We start from the raw sequence: 16,132 nt of genomic DNA, 5'->3' as shown, positions 1-16,132 counted from the left end.
GACCTAGTGAGTCCTTTTTTGATTCTCTGGTAACTTCCGAACTTCGTCTCGCGTAGTGAATCAATATTGTTACAAGAAGTAACGGCTATTGCTCTAATCCGGCACGCAATCATCATCGCATGATAGCACTATATTGTTCAACTTTTATTGCACGCTGTAGCACTGGAAAATAGTCCATAACCGATGTTGAGTAATTTTCCCATCGTTCTCAGCTTTTTGCACGACTTGGATATAGGAGTAACTACCGATCATGCGGTGTCATCTTTACTCTGCCAACATTGGAAAGAGAAGGTGCCAGGATTGTTTCAGCTGTTAAGAAAAGATAGACGCAGGCCTTATATGAGCACACCTAACCTTCGTTGTACAAAAGAAATTTTAGCAGCCAAAAGTGACGACTACCAAAAGAGCATCATGTTTACGACTTGGTGTTTTACGGATGACACATTCAAATTCTGGTTTCACTTAAAATGTACCTTAACTTCCTAAATTATTGGCTTGTATTGAGATGCACAAGTTTGTCTAATGTGTTGCAAAAGCTATGAAAGTGTGACTCGCGGTGTAATGGCATGTACAACAGTATGATGGCGCCTGCTGACTTATTCCGAGAGCACGGGCCTTAGCGCAAACACTTTCAGCTCGTCGACCATTATCTTGCATCTGCCACGTATCTATTTTCGCTTTTCTAACATCGCATCAGCAATTTCTGTTCTTTCAAAATGTTGTGCTCTGTCTGCGTGAATTTTGACGTACGCGGTTTGCTCCTAAAAGCTGCCGCTCAACGGCCCAAAGGATTCAATGACCCTACGGCTCCCCAAACCCTCGAGGCTCTTCGTCCAAAGATGCCTTACTTTTTCAAACATCATCCAAACCTCCTAGCACTTCGGGCGTCCGCTAGTGATTGCGATCTTTGCAGCTGTATCTGGCAATCTTATGTCGCAAAGTCTCACCCAAGCGAGCTTAGTGACGAGGCACTGAGTCAAGGTAAGAGCGTGCATCAGATATTCATCGGAACTGAAGGCTGGGACGTTACACTCCACAGCTTGCCTCATGTCATTGTCCACCAAGACAGAGACAGCCACGAGGACCGCAGTTCCAAGTTGATTCAGATGCGTTCCCTGGCTTCGTTTGAAGTTTGTGCAGATAGACGTAAGTTTTTTAGTCCTAGTAATAAGGCTGTGTATAAACAAAGATGTAGATCACGAACCACCTGACCACAAGGATCTACTTGCCAGATCAGTATACAGAAATTCAGGGTCAACGGAATGCCTGCAGTTGGCAGCACAGCTGCTCAAGAGCTGCACAAATACGCATGGCCCGTGTCGCGCCCAATACCCCCTTCTGTCAGAGCTACCGACAAGAATAATCGATATTGCGGGAGTGAACCCAGCGCTTGTCGATGGTGGAGGGCATAATGATACATATGTCGCTCTTTCCTACTGCTGGGGTGGTGACGGAGACTTCAGGCTTACGGGCGCAACAGAACAGTCGTTTCGCCAAGGTCTGCCACTCAGCCAATTTCCGCCCACTTTCCGTGATGCTATTGTGGCCACAAAAGCTCTCGGTTTCCGCTACATTTGGATTGATGCCCTGTGCATTATACAAGATTCGCCGCATGATTGGGAAGTAGAGGCTAGCAGGATGCGTGAAGTTTATAGAGGGGCTGTCGTAACCATCGCAGCAGCATGCGCGTCTAGAACTGGGGAGGGCATCTTCCGAGGACGACCGCAAGCAGCTTATCCTAGATGCTGGCTTGAATGGAGGAACGGAGACCAATCTACACCAAAGGTTTTCCTCCGTCCCGGGACAGAACTATGGGACCAGAAGATGCGTCAAAGTGTCTTGAACACCAGAGGCTGGGTTTTACAGGAGACCCTCTTGGCTCCTCGGACGTTATGGTTCGGCCACCAACAGATTAGTTTCGAGTGTCCGAAGGGTAGCGTGGATGAAGGGGGCCGGTCCCTTAGGCTCGTGGAATTGTACCGCAGCAAAGAGTCCATCCAGGTTTTGCGTACGCATGTTTTCCCTGCGTGGAAGCGACGACTCCTGCCTATCCTTCGAAGCCTGCACTTGCCTTTGGCTATACATTTCCCGTGGCCTTCTTTGACCGATATTGCTCGGGCAAGAGACTTGGAGACATTGCGCCATAGAGCTATACCTTGGAGGCCGCTCACCTTGCAAGGTAGTTTCGTGCATCCTGCACAACCAAGTGTGTTATCGCATTTTGACTTCTGGGTGCAGATCGTTGGAAACTACTCCTCTCGAGAGCTCACAAAGCCCACTGATGTTCTTCCGGCACTGTCGGGACTTGCGAGCGAGTTTCATCGAGCTACAGGCGACACGTATGTCGCTGGGTTGTGGAAGATGGACATAATACAAGGTCTTAGCTGGGTGAGTGTCCCTATCACTAAAATGCTTGCTGCTCGCATCGATTGGTGTGAATGGTCGCTACGGCAGATCGGTAGCCGATCGAGTCAAAGCTGACCTTTTGCGTCCAGATAAGGCACGCAAGAATAGAATCACCCAGCGGGTGGTTGCAACCCGTACCAACATTACCGGAGCAATACATTGCCCCGTCATGGAGTTGGGCGAGTACATTGGGGAAAAGAGTAACTTTCTTGAGCACGAGCCAATTCGATCATATCGAACGCCTTGCAAAGGTCATCGATGTCGACGTTCAACTTGCCACAAACGACACTTTCGGTGCCGTTAAGTGCGGCAGCATAATTCTGCAGGCTCCATTTCTTGTCCTTCCTTGCCAGGATATCCTTGAGGCCCCTCACCCAACGTCTCGATATCCGAAGGTATTGGCACGATTATACACCGATTTGCGCGGGTTAAGTGAATATGGACAAAAGCACCGGGGTTATCCAGGACAACAATTTGCTGTCCTACAATTGCTAAAGTGCCGGCCTCCGCTTAGCACCATTACCATCTATGCAAGTTTCCTGCTGCTTGAAAGCGTTGAAGGGGATAACAGTTGGAGACGATTAGCGTGTGTGCGTCTCAAGATTCGAGACAAGACTATTCCAGAGACTGCGGTCGATGATCTAGCGATTTGGACGGAAATTAAACGCGACGTTAAAATACATACTGTAAAAATCGTTTAAGTATATAGTAAAATGATAATTGGCTCCAAGGTTCATACATATGCCCAAAACTTTGCCCGCGCGCTCGGCGTCGAATTAGGAACTCCCTTTGTCTTTATCCCATACTTCATTGCTTGGACATTTCTATGCGTAGAAAGCGAACATGATATGCAACATTATCCCATACTCTTAAGGGAAAGACCAGACCACCAACCAATCACATGTTAGCAGAACGAGTCTCGATCGAGAAATACCGAAGTGACCAAGGCTCGATGATCGACTTGACTACACTGCTTTCATTGGACCTCTGGGGAATCTGAACGTGTCAGGCACAGGAAGCGCTACCTCTATACTATACAGTTTTGGACAGAGCTATGACGCTTCGCCAAATACTGGCCAAGTCCATCATTCAAAGGAATATATATTTTTCTCATTTATAACTGAATTTCATGGAGCAGGACAAATTCATTCAGACATGCAATTGTCCTGAGCTGGCACCGTCGAAGATTGTCTCATGCATTCCGTATCATAACCGCCCCTTCAGGCCACAGAGCGAATCATCATCGCACCAAGTTCTCCCAGACGGGTGCATTTGTATCTCCAACCGACATATAGACCGATCAAGCACCGCCCTCGCGTTTGGCGTACTCGTCCTCGATCGCTTCGGCGTACTTCTCTTCCGGCGACCTGGGGTCTTCGTGCAGGACGCCTTCCTTGATCAGCTGTTCCGGGGCGGGCCGGTGCGAGATCTTGTCATTGAGCGAGTCGGCGCGCATGTGCTTCTCGAGCTGGATTCGAAAAGGTCAGGCCCAAAAACTGTCGCATTCACTTGATTCGGCTTGGATGTAATTGGAAGATGTGCACGAACCTCTTTCTGCTTCTCCTGCAAACTTGGGGCAGCTGTGGACGCTGGCAGGATGTTCTCTACAATGACGTCACGTTAGCCCTGCAACCAGCCAACACGCGCAAGTCGACTTGGCTGTGCGCAACTATCGGCGCCGTGGACTCACTCTCTACGAGCTCATGGCGGTCTGGCCGGTGGCTTAGATGCTGCTCCAGCGAGTTCTTGCGGCCCTGGCCGTCACGCGACGGGGAAATGGGAGTCTCGTCGACGGACGGGGTGTTGTTGTCGGCCATGGTTGCGTTCGGTGTCGGTGTACCCCGCGCTTGTATGAATGTATGTATGTATATGATGTAAGTGGGCGGCTGTGGTTCAACACTGAGGTAGTCGTCGGGCTGCGGTCCAAGGGCAATTGAATGATGGAGAGGAGATGGGCTGAAGTCGGATGATCATCAACAGCAAGAATGGAAGCCACTATTTAATGCGAGAAGGCGGGGAAAGCTCCTCGTCTCCTAGGGGCCGCTGCAACCTTGTTGCAGTAAACAGGGAGAGCTGTCACGCATAGCTGAGCTGAGGCGTTGGCCCGTCAGCTGGAGCCGCCTTACTGTCCGTGTGTTGTTGACGGTACGCACTTCACTACAGGTTACAGGTTACAGGTCACAGGTTTACAGGTGGGCTGAGTGTTGCCCCGCAGACTTCCCAGAACGGCAGACAGCTAGCTAGGAACCTTGAAACTGGAACAACAATAAGTTAAATGAGTAAATGGAATGGAATTGATTGGGAGGACCATTGGAACCCATGTCGGTGATGCAATCTCTCCAGGGACACGACCGCTTCCGTTGGAAGGCATAGCCACGTACCGGTAGTTTGTTTCCTGCCATCCTCTTGAAACGGCGAAAGCTCAGCGATGACTTCTCGCGCCCTCTTCTGATTCCCGAGTTGGTCTTGCGGTTCTCCTGGCCCTGCTGACGAGTTAGATCGCCCATTGGTTGGCTTAATTACGCAGTTTTACGGGATGCGACCGGTTTTGCCCGTCATGATGCGCTTGGCTGTCAGTCATTGCTTTTGGCGCTGTACAAAGTCAATCGTGATGACCCCTCATTCACGTGAGGGACAGGTGTGGTATATCTGAGAAGGTCTGAATCCCGCTTAGTGGGCGCTGCACCTGCTCCTCAACCGTCCATGTTCAACAGCTTCTAGAATCGAACCACGGCCGCTCGCTTTCCAATCTGCCAACATGCACTAACCAGTTCATCGCGATGCCTCAATTGAGCACTCGTACTTGGCGTCTCCTGGGACTAGGTGTCGCAGCTGGTTACGGGTTTCTGGGTGTTTTCCAGGCCTGTTCACCCGTGCGGGCCTCGTCGGAGTTCTACGACATTCCCAAACATGTGATCAACCCTCAGGTCGACGCCCACGAGCAAGTAGGCATCCTGATGAACCTTATTGCGGCCCGTGATGTGAGCATCGCGGCCATGCTCCTGAGCTTCGCCTACGCGGGCAAGACGAAAGAAATGGGCACGGTGATATTGGCCGGAATGATTCTATGTGCTGCGGACACTGTAGCTGTATGGAAGAGACGCGGTGCGACTGCGTAAGTCCTATATCCTGTCTTGGCCAAAAGCGGTGAACTACTCCTAATGTGTATTGACTGAATCCAGTGGCTCGACTATTGCTGCTGGGGCTGCTGTCTGGGGTTTGATTGGCCTGGGGCTGTACTTCAACTGAGCTACACGTTCAAGAGTGTCTCGCTCTAAGCCCCGAACTTCAAACCGAATACTTGACACACAGTGGGCCAGTAGTATCATTGGGGTATCTAATCTTGTATACACGATTTCCACAAGATACTATTCTGCGCGTTTATAGGAACAAGCAAATGCTGGGTGATTGACCTCACTTGTCAGGCGCCTCGTCGACTTCTGTGGATGCCCATCGTCTCCTTGGTATCGTACCATTGCCATTGCCAATGTCACCGACACGCGACCAGAACCATAACTAGCAGCGTCATGCACATCATCAGCTTCTGGCGTGGGGCTCTGCCAAATCAATCGTAGCTTCGTAATCGACAGCGACCCGAATTTGGACTAGCCCCTCCTCCGTTTAGCAACCACAGCACGAGAACGCTACTGCGCTCGTCGTCTATACCTCGCCCGGCTGACTTATCTCCTTCTCGTCTTCGGCTAGGTTCTATACGCACGCATTCTAGTTCCAAGGAATGGTGCAGACCAGTGGCGCAGGACTAGGAAACCGAAGCGCGAGATTCGTGTGATAACCGTACCTAATGCACTATCCACGTCTCTAGACTGTCGGGCTCTTACTAAGTCCCTATGCGCAGAGGGCAAGAGACAACAGTCGTACAAGATGAGCCCATGGAGTATAAAGGTCATCGAGGGCCGCCACGAGAGGGATGTGGTTTATTAGAACATCAAGCATCACAATCAAAGCCAGATAACCAGTTTGCAGCGTCAAGTGAAATACCCCCAAGTCGCAGTACAACACTGTTTCAAACCTCAGCTCTATTTTAGCTCAGCTACTACGAACCCCGCCTCCGAGTATCTATATCTTCATACCATAGTGCAATAGCATTCATATATTCCGCAAATCGAACTTTCAAGCACCATGTCAGGAAAGAAGATCATCACCGTGTTTGGAGCCACTGGCAACCAGGGAGGATCTGTCGTTGAGACCTTCCTCAGCGATCCCAAGTTGAAGAACGACTGGAGCGTCCGAGGCATCACTCGCGACGTCACCAAGGACTCTTCCAAGAAACTCGCCGAGAAGGGTGTGGAGGTTGTCTCTGTAAGTCGCACGCGCACCCCGCCCGGCAAGACCAGCCAAGACTAACACGGGACAAGGCGGACCTCAATGACAAGGCTTCGGTCGTCGCGGCACTCAAGAACTCGTATGCTGTCTTCGCTGTCACCAACTACTGGGAGAAGCTGGACATGGAACTGGAAATCCAGCAGGGCAAGAACATTGCCGATGCCGCAAAGGTACACGCGCCTGAATTGTGACGAATAGAGCACAAAACTGACAAAGGAAATAGGAGACTGGTGTGAAGCTACTGATTTGGAGCTCACTTTACAATGTCACCAAGCGTTAGTGGTCCCGGATCCTGGGTTGTCACAACGATCCCGTTACTAACATTACCACAGACTCGAACGGAGTGCTCGCCCACGTCTACCATTTCGACAGCAAGGCCTTGGTTGAGGATTACATCCGGGAGCTCGGCATCCCCGCCACATTCTTCATGCCCGGGTTCTACATGACGAACCTGCCAGGCGCCATGTTCCGACCCTCGCCGCCTGATGATGCCTGGACTCTGGGTATGCCCATCCCGGCGACGTCCGTCATCCCCATGTACCTGCCCAGCGACACGGGCAAGTACATCAAGGCGGCGGTGCTGAACGAGGACAAGGTGCTCGGGAAGCACATCCTGGGGGCGACGGCGTACATGACGGGCCAGGAGGTGGTCGACGGGTTCAAGCAGGCGTTCCCGGAGTCGGGCAAGACGGCGCGCTTCTTCGACGTGCCCGAGGACATGTTCCGCGGCTTCCTCAAGGGCCAGGGCAGCCCGGACTTTGTCGTCGACGAGATGCACCAGAACATGCGGCTGATGAACGAGTTCGGCTACTACTTTGGCGAGCCGCTCGACTTCACGCACGGCCTGGTCGAGGACCGCCTCACCACGTGGGAGGAGTACGCCCGCTCGGCGGCCGGGTTCGCCGAGGCGAAATAGGGGGTTCCGGAGGGGATGTTGGATTAGAGCTACCTGCCTACATAGATAAATGGAAACAAAGGCCAATCTGATACGTGTTGAATAAGAAACGACGCTGCAGGTGAAACACTATCCAGGCGGTCTTGGTGAATCGGTGGCTGTGGGATGCGGGCTGGACCGCTGACTGCGACCTGTGTTCCGACGACTATTAACACGAGCCAGACACTCCAGAGTCACAAGCTCGTGGCAGTGAAACTGTCAGCGAGACTATTGAGTAGAGCCGGGCTAATGGGTTAGTTTCGAGCTTAAAGCAGGAGAGACAGGCTCACGAGTCCAACCTGTCAGTTAACCCAGAGCCCGTTGCAATCGATTGATAGTATCACGTGATCCCGGCTGTGAAAAGCCGTGCTAAGGGAAGAATTGGCTCGGCCGGTCGCCAGAGCCGTGGGTGTGTTGGTTGTGTGTGAGCGTGGACGGGTCAACATACCGAGGCACGTCACAAGCGCCGGGCGGGCGAGAGCCACTCATTTCGCCTCCGCATCAGGACTGGGACTGGGACTGGGACTGGGACTGGGACTTTTTGGGACATCCCCAGAGTCTCTCTTGAACCCACATTCAATTGTGTCAACGGCCCAACGTCCACGGACAGACAACCTTACGCGTGCGAACAACCCCAACGTCTCGCGGCATCGCCTTTGCTTGTCGAATCTTTCTCTCTCTCTCTCTGTGCACCGACCGCACCCGTCGCTCGACCTGGTTTGTTACGGGTGACCGGCGTCGCTTTGCGACCGGCGGTGGTGATCGCGCCCGGGGCAACCGCTCGCACTTGCCGCTGAGCATAGACACCTAAAATCGGACCTGGGACCTGGCGATGGCTTCACCACCAAAGCCTTGGGAGCGCGCAGGTGCCACAACATCGAGTACGTCCAGGCCGCCCTTATCTTCGCCACCATCGTTGTCATCAATTGAGCATCGCTAACTGCCCCCAGCCATGGCCACACCAACCGCTGCCGCAACCGGCGTGTCGGTGCCGGCGACATCCAACGCCTTGACCGCACCCGCCTCGACCACCTCTTCTTCAGCTGGGGCAACACCAGTAGTACCCCCTCGGCCAGACTCCCTGGCCTCCAGCGTCAACCAGAATGCCAGTGCCTACAGTCGGCTGGGCAACACCGGCTACAACTCCGCCTACTCCTCGCCCTACTCGCAATACGGAGGCATCGGATCGCGCATGTACGGCGGCTACGGCGGCTATGGAGGCTACGGCATGGGCGGCATGGGAGGAATGGGAGGCATGGGCAGCATGTATGGTGGCATGTACGGCGGGATGCCGGGCATGAACCCCAACGACCCGAACAACCCCAACAGCCTCACCAACCGGTTCAACAACAGCACCCAGGCTACCTTCCAAATGCTGGAGGGTATCGTCGGTGCTTTCGGTGGATTCGCACAGATGCTGGAGAGCACATACATGGCCACACACTCCAGCTTTTTCGGTAAGTCATGGGACCATGCGAGTAAAGGTCCTTTCTTATACTAATCGATATTGCAGCTATGGTGGCCGTGGCTGAACAGTTCGGCAACCTCAGAGAAACCCTGGGTTCCATCCTGGGCATCTTTACGCTCATGCGATGGATTAGAACCTTGATCGCCAAGATCACCGGCCGCCCACCGCCCGCGGACGCAACTGCGCTCACACCTGCTGCCTTTGCTCGATTCGAGGGACGCCAATCGCCACCAGGCGCTCCTGGGCAACCCAAGCCCAGCCGAAAGCCTCTGCTCTTCTTTGTCCTCGCTGCCTTTGGTCTTCCGTATGTGATGAGCAAGGTCATCAAGTCGCTCGCCGCCTCGCAAGAAGAGGAGGAGCGCAGGCGCATGGAAGCAAACGCGCCGCTGGACCCGAGCCAGCTCGAGTTCTGCCGTGTGCTCTACGACTTCACGCCCCAGGATAACGTCCAGGGCGTCGACCTGGCCGTCAAGAAGGGCGACTTCATCGCGGTCCTGTCCAAGACCGACCCCAACGGCGTCCCCAGCGAATGGTGGCGCTGCCGCGCCCGCGACGGACGCATGGGCTGGCTTCCCGCAACCTTCCTCGAGGTCGCCAAGCGCTCAGGTCAGCCGCTCGCCGCGATCAAGGCGGCCGCGAGCGAGCCTTCCACCCCCAGGACGAACTCTCTCACTAGTGCGACTGTCCCGCCCGCCGTCACGGGCAAGCCTGGTGATGTGTCCATGGAGAGCTTCCAGAAGTCGCAGTTCTACTCGTAGGACAGGTCGAACGCGTCGGAGACATATTTGGAGTCAGATGACAGACTCTGCAACCGCCCCAGGCAATCACAATGCCAAATTGGATAGAATTCAAGGAGGTGCAGGCCAGCTAGCGGCAGCCTCTGAGTTCGTTGGAAGACAGGGCGCTCATAAAGGATTCAAAAGCTTGGATAGGGGAACCCGAGAAAGGAGGACACGTGAATAGTGCACAGCATGATACACTGGCCCCGTGACTGGGTGGGGAATACGACTGATTGTCGTCACCCTGCCCGGTCTGTAGATAATACGGAGTAAGATAACCCGCGAGCCTACTGAAGCTTGCGTTTCGGCGTTTCGGTTGATGGCAAGGCGCTCTCGACTCGAGTTGAAGCCGGGAGACATTTGCTCAAATAGTCTTTTAGGGCAAACGTTATAGCGACTTTTATTTGATACATTTACTAGTAAGACGTCCTTATTATTCGCGATGTGCTTTTTGCTACAGCGTTGCATGAGGTCGTGACAACTACCCTCGTCGATTTATGCTGATCAGATGATGGTGATAATGTGTTCCCCATCCGCACACCGTTCATGCGACGGAATCTCCTCCCCATCAAGTCGCTCCACAGCTTTCTTGAATCCGTTCAACCAGGCGTTCACGGGGTTAAAACCTCCCAGGTCCCTCCTACCCTCGTCAAGGCACCAGAATTCGCAAAGACCGACACGCTGGAACAACCCTATAGCGGGAGTTACAGCAGCGAGGATGGTCGCGATTACCTGACGAGATTCGAGCGAGCGGGAATCATTCCAGCAGCTCCTGGCAGATAGAGCTAGCAGATAATACATAGACGTTCCACCTGCATCGTACCAGGGGTCGTGATCCAGACTCACATTCGCAGCCGTCTTCATCATGTATGGTTTGATGGCGCCTTGCAGCAGATCCGACAGGCTCACTGGCATATTCTGGCCCAAGCAGACTACCCGCGCCTTGATCCTTACCCAGCCGTATTCGATCTCGCCAAACTCGTCGGCCCCGCAGGGTTCCGTGTGAGCACCCAGAAACGTCGCAAACCCTTGAGAAGGACCGGGCGCAGCGGGTTGCTCAGGAGAAGATCCACGTTCTGCGAACGTCGCACCGGGGCCCACGACCACGTCGGCGCGACGTATTGCTGCGGGCGCCGCCTCGGGTCGGCCGACCACCACGCCATATCGTTGAAGAACGTGTGGTCCCAGAGCCCGGCCAGGTATTTGCTTTTCCTCGGGGGCCCGATGGACCGCGGGAATGCCGAGAATGCGACCAGCCTGTCTCCGTGCTTCGCGATAGCCGTGTCGTTGTACTGGCCCATGACGGTTTCCCAAGCCTCCACGCAGTTTTCGTGAGCCAGCGATTTCATGCGCGAGAATCATGCTCTCTCTTTGTCGCGGCTCGCCGCAAGCCTTGGGATCTGCGTGAACGGGTGATCGGGGGGTATGCTCTCGCAGCTGACCTCTTCGGCGCAGCGGTAATGGATCTGGCTCTTGGTGAAGATGACGTTCCGCCTGGACAGGAATCTCTTCTGTAAACCCCAGCCTCGTTTGAAGAGGGACTCGTCAGAGGAATCATCGACCTCCAGAATTCGCTTCCCGTCCATATCATCGTACCAGACCATTTCGACCTTCTTCCCTCTCCAAGATGTGCATGCAAAGTTGGGTGAGAATGGCATGGGGTCTCTTGGTCTGAAGAGCCGTTCCTGGCTATCCGTCGCTGATGCACCGGCGATGTTGAACAGTCCATATGAATAGACAGACTCCATAGTTGCACTCTCGTGCCGCCAGTCGCGGAGGGAGTCTTGAATGATACACTATTTCCGCTAGGTATTAGACCAATGAAGGCCATCATGAGCGGCGGTAGACGACATGAGATGACGTACCAAAGAGTCGATCCATATATATTGTACTTTTAGGCGCAAGGTTACCATTATTGCATCCGTATAGAGGTGGTATTGAATCAAGTGGGATGTCGTGGCCGAATTCCTCAAGACAAGTGCCACTCAGTCTCAATGGCAGATGTTGTCCCCAGCAGTGACTGATTGGTTCTACAAGCAACCCGGTGCTTGTGAGACCACGTTTCCGTAGAATAAACGGCCAAATCGGATATCTTGCATATCAGCCGCGCGAAGATCTGTGCAAGAAATCTGCATCGTTGACAGTAATGTTGTCTCAGAGTCTTTACTAGCAGCTGCCCATAGATACGGAATGTCAATAGATGCAACACTCACTTCGCTCGTGGGTTCCAACAGTATGCATAGGGAGAATTATGGACGTCGCCCCTGTTGGAAACGCTGTTGTATTTGCTGGACATTGCTTATCACGACATGAAGTAGCATTTCCATGTCAAATGATACTGAATTTAAATCATGATAGACTAGACGGAATATAGAGGTGCACTCATAGGTATCACTTTCAATACGGGTATCCGCAAAGATCAAGCAGATAAACAGTTCGTTATTCGTACACATATTTCGGCTCGTACTCGAAAGGTTTCTGGGAAAGATGCTCTGGCCTATTTGATATAGCAACCTGAATGACCCTGTACAAACCCTAGGTCACGCTACACGAAATTGGGGCCTAGTAAATGGTACACAGTATTCGGATCTCGTACCATCAAAGGCTCAACTATCTCTGCAACAAGTCGGCGCTTTGGGACTGTACGATAGCATAGTCGCTGACCACGCTCGTCAGCTATAGCAAACTTATAGAATTTTACACGAGAGCCTCCCAATTACCCAAAGAGTGGCTAGGTGCCAATGGTTTGCATTCCTGGTAATCATCCTAGGACCAAATTCTTACGATCAAAACATTCTGTAGCTCGTCCCGTGAAAATATGGAGACATTTGTGACAGTGGTAAGGGAGAATAAACTCCATGGTCGCACAGCATTGGTGACAGAACAGCCCTCGGCCAACAACAGAAGAACTTCAGTTACACAAGGTCACCTGTGGTAACTTTAGTAGTCAGCCGCTATCCATCCCTTTGTATCATCCGCACAGCCAAAGATAATTGAACATGGTAGATGAGGACATCACGGCTGCAATCGGGCAAGATGCAGATACGAATTCCCCAACATCCTGTGGTTGTTACTACTGGCACCGATCAGCATTGGCTGATTAGCTTTAAGCCAGAATTTGCACATGCCGATTGCATTAAACTATCATGGTTAGAATTACAACAAGAATCTTGGAGGTAATCGACCTCGGTTTTCTTGGTCACAGTCCCGAGTTGTGCAGAGCTGAAGAGGAAATCGTGGGTGTGAGATGGGAAGGACAATGGGGCGATATTAATGTGCCTAAACAAAGCGAGACTGGCATTGAAGATAATCAGGTTTAGCATGTGTTTCGGATTTACCAGCATTATTTGTTCACCGTCATGTCATTGTCAAGTTGTCACTAACGTCACGAGCCTAGACATAAAGAGAGAAGTGCGAAGGATGCTGCTTGTCCAGCCGGCTTTGTCCAATGGTCTCCTTAAAGGTATAAAATTACATACTTACCACTGTTTGGCAATAATAGCCCATTCACAACCCCAATCAGTTCAAAATCAAGAGGCGGACTGTTCATATTCGTATACCTTCTGCTCTTCTAGGGCGGTTCGTCAACCTCCCAGGGATACCACTCAGCACAGTCTTTGACGCTACCATGTGCAAGCACACAGTCAGCGGTCCATATCCCTGTGGCCACTTCAGGGATACCTGGGACTACTGCTCCATGGCAAAATGCAACGCGGTACTGAAGCTTACCAAGTTTGCTGTGCCGTGCAAAAACACCGAGGCAACCTCCGTTCCTGCGGACCTGGGGCTGGCCTGTCCTTCGATGTGTTTGACAAAGCCATGGGAATGTCACGATTGCGCTGGTGGGTTGAAGCAGGTAACATGGATATGTACAGCATGCTCGCACATAAGATGCTCGAGGTGCGGCGTTTTTGAGCTATGCCGAAAAGGCTGCGGGCGCATTTTCTTAAGAAAGAATGGCGCAGTCGCCTGTGGTGACTGTTTGTTGAAGAGCCGCCCGTCTAGTTGTAAGAGGGTTTAGGTAAGTTGCCATTCATGTAATCGGTCAGAGCCAAGTAGTCCAGCCAGCCGTCCTTGGGCGACGGTCATGAATGTCCGACACCTGCCGCCCAGAGGTGAACAACTGAAATTTCAACACACCAAATTGCCAAGCATAGAACTGACGATTTCGGGGAATTAGGGTAAGTTGATAACACTAGCATATTTTAAGAGGATCATATTATTCCCCTCAAAACTACGTTTCGGGTTTTTTTTTTCCTCTCTCAAAGTATGAACAGCGGTGACTGCCCGAGCAGGCGCATGGAGAAGTCGATGAAAGACGCGTCATTGCGTCTGAGCGGTGCTTCAAGCCATTTATGGATCAGATGACGCTAAGTATAGACTTGCCAGAAGTAATTGTGGAACCTGGGGTAAAAGCCCACGGGTCTGAGACACCCCCCGTAGATCTGGCCCCTCCAATTGCACTAGGTTCGATTGTCTCAGCTCCCTTCGGACGGATCAATGCACATGCGAGCCTTCACTTCTTTTAGTATAGTCTCCGCATGATCCTCACTGAACACGCGTGTGTATCTAAACTTGGCTTTTTGATGCCACATGGCTTGGTAGGCTTGTCAGAAAGCTTCGTGAAACCCTACAGTGACTTCACTTCCTCATAGAACAGCCCTAAAAGCCAACGCAATGAGATCAGATGGTGCAACACGACCGACTGGTATCAATGACCACCAGACTTACGAGTGCGTTTCAAAGGGTCTAGCTCTTTTTCGACTTCTATTCCTTTTCAAGTCTTACGAACCGGCTATTGCGGATACCAAGGAGTGTCAAGGAGTAGAACTTACGAATGCTAGCATCGTGATGTCTCAAGTGGACGACAGTAATCGGCATGCTACAGTTTAGAGATACATCCTGCGCGTACCAATAGCATATAAGATGAGCCTTCAGGAAAGTTGTGAAAGTGTGAATTACCATACGCAGAAAACCTTTCAATTCTCTCCTTGTATTACCCTCCAAATCCAGCGGCCGGTCTGCCTGGACATTGTGCTTGTCTTAATTACATCTACAATCTTAGACATTTCAAACGTTGGCACGCCACTTGGCTCAAAACCTTGCTATAATGAGGTTTTCGATCGTTTTCACCGCCCTGGTGGCCACGGCAGTCACTGCCGCTCCGGTAGCGCAGTTGGATAAGCGCAACACTCATGGAGGTATGGAAGCGGCTGTAGTCATTGTCCGCGAGCCTCAAAACCGCCCACCAGCTCGGCCTGCAAGCGATGGGAACCGGCCCCCACCGCCACCACCTCCTCCCCCTCCCAGTAAGCGGTCGACGGAGTCTGGAGACCATCTTGTCTGGGCACGCCAGGACCGGCGTTCAGCCAGTCCGGCTAATGGAAACCCACCGCCGCCACCTTTTCCACCACCAGACAAGAGATATGAGGATACTGTGGAGGCTCACGACCTTGAACAGCGTCAGAACCGACGCCCACCTGCAAGGCCGGCCACAGGGGGCAATCGAAACCCGCCTCCTCCGCCGCCACCTCCTCCCAACAAGAGGGCCGACTGTGTCGTCGAAGCACGCGACTTGGAAGAACGCCAGAATAGACGTCCCCCAGCTAGAGTTGCTGGTGGGAACAACGGCAACCCTAGGCCGCCACCGCCGCCACCTCCACCGCCCAAGAACTAGAGATCTAAGTTGGGAATAAAGAAAGAGAGGGGTACAGCAAATATTGGACTATGTTACAGAACTCATGTCTCACTCGTCGAGTAGTTCCGTTATTCTCCTATACAGACAAAAACCTGCAAACATCTCGACATCGACTTTTTGTGACTAGCTTCGGACTTGAAAGAGTGTTGTGTTGTGTGGTAGTGATTGCTATTGGCCTGAATGGCTATGCTTGTTTGGGCGATGTAGTAGAGAAGTGTGAGAAAAGACGCAAATACATCATCTGGACGTTCAGAAACAATATAGTAGTGTTTGAGAGCGCTAGACAGTCAGTTCAACTTAGGGGGATCACGTTCAAGCTGGGGATGAAAGCAGACACGGTGTTGTACTTCCGGGTGCTTAGGCAATGTCCCAAGTTTATATTAGCGCTATCATGTCATGGATTATGTTAACATAACCTGCCACAAAGAGGCTACATCGCAGGGAGTACAGTGATGCTATGTTTGTAAAAACACGTGTGCTTGGATGCAATAGTAGTAGAGGTT

The 16,132-nt window shown here is 52.2% G+C and overlaps 7 protein-coding genes across 7 annotated transcripts; 5 read left to right on the top strand and 2 right to left on the bottom strand.

The window, feature by feature from the left end:
- Window positions 1–716: 716 nt before the first annotated feature.
- JN550_006381 (uncharacterized protein) lies at window positions 717–3,107 on the top strand (the record flags this gene model as incomplete). The annotated part of the gene is made up of 3 exons (XM_049318114.1): window positions 717–1,146; window positions 1,253–2,388; window positions 2,496–3,107. The coding sequence occupies 3 exons, from the start codon at window positions 717–719 to the stop codon at window positions 3,105–3,107; spliced, it is 2,178 nt and encodes a 725-aa protein (XP_049171600.1).
- Window positions 3,108–3,706: 599 nt separating this feature from the next.
- Window positions 3,707–4,223, bottom strand: JN550_006380 (uncharacterized protein; the record flags this gene model as incomplete). The annotated part of the gene is made up of 3 exons (XM_049318113.1): window positions 3,707–3,874; window positions 3,955–4,010; window positions 4,097–4,223. 3 exons carry the CDS (start codon window positions 4,221–4,223, stop codon window positions 3,707–3,709), a joined length of 351 nt encoding a protein of 116 aa, XP_049171599.1.
- A 963-nt stretch (window positions 4,224–5,186) lies between these two features.
- JN550_006379 (uncharacterized protein) lies at window positions 5,187–5,655 on the top strand (the record flags this gene model as incomplete). Its single annotated transcript, XM_049318112.1, has 2 exons — window positions 5,187–5,521; window positions 5,589–5,655. 2 exons carry the CDS (start codon window positions 5,187–5,189, stop codon window positions 5,653–5,655), a joined length of 402 nt encoding a protein of 133 aa, XP_049171598.1.
- An 891-nt stretch (window positions 5,656–6,546) lies between these two features.
- On the top strand, window positions 6,547–7,666 carry JN550_006378 (uncharacterized protein; the record flags this gene model as incomplete). Its single annotated transcript, XM_049318111.1, has 4 exons — window positions 6,547–6,726; window positions 6,783–6,920; window positions 6,974–7,025; window positions 7,083–7,666. 4 exons carry the CDS (start codon window positions 6,547–6,549, stop codon window positions 7,664–7,666), a joined length of 954 nt encoding a protein of 317 aa, XP_049171597.1.
- Window positions 7,667–8,516: 850 nt separating this feature from the next.
- Window positions 8,517–9,910, top strand: JN550_006377 (uncharacterized protein; the record flags this gene model as incomplete). Its single annotated transcript, XM_049318109.1, has 3 exons — window positions 8,517–8,565; window positions 8,635–9,141; window positions 9,198–9,910. 3 exons carry the CDS (start codon window positions 8,517–8,519, stop codon window positions 9,908–9,910), a joined length of 1,269 nt encoding a protein of 422 aa, XP_049171596.1.
- Window positions 9,911–10,435: 525 nt separating this feature from the next.
- On the bottom strand, window positions 10,436–11,679 carry JN550_006376 (uncharacterized protein; the record flags this gene model as incomplete). The annotated part of the gene is made up of 2 exons (XM_049318108.1): window positions 10,436–11,323; window positions 11,374–11,679. 2 exons carry the CDS (start codon window positions 11,677–11,679, stop codon window positions 10,436–10,438), a joined length of 1,194 nt encoding a protein of 397 aa, XP_049171595.1.
- Window positions 11,680–15,041: 3,362 nt separating this feature from the next.
- Window positions 15,042–15,608, top strand: JN550_006375 (uncharacterized protein; the record flags this gene model as incomplete). Its single annotated transcript, XM_049318107.1, has 1 exon — window positions 15,042–15,608. The coding sequence occupies one exon, from the start codon at window positions 15,042–15,044 to the stop codon at window positions 15,606–15,608; it is 567 nt and encodes a 188-aa protein (XP_049171594.1).
- Window positions 15,609–16,132: the final 524 nt, after the last annotated feature.

Source organism: Neoarthrinium moseri (assembly GCF_022829205.1).
Source record: "Neoarthrinium moseri strain CBS 164.80 chromosome Unknown scaffold22_Wmoseri_CBS_16480, whole genome shotgun sequence".
In the NCBI taxonomy this organism is placed as follows: domain Eukaryota; kingdom Fungi; phylum Ascomycota; class Sordariomycetes; order Amphisphaeriales; family Apiosporaceae; genus Neoarthrinium; species Neoarthrinium moseri.
Note: the sequence above shows the minus strand (reverse complement) of the source record. Positions and strands in the feature narration are given on the sequence as shown.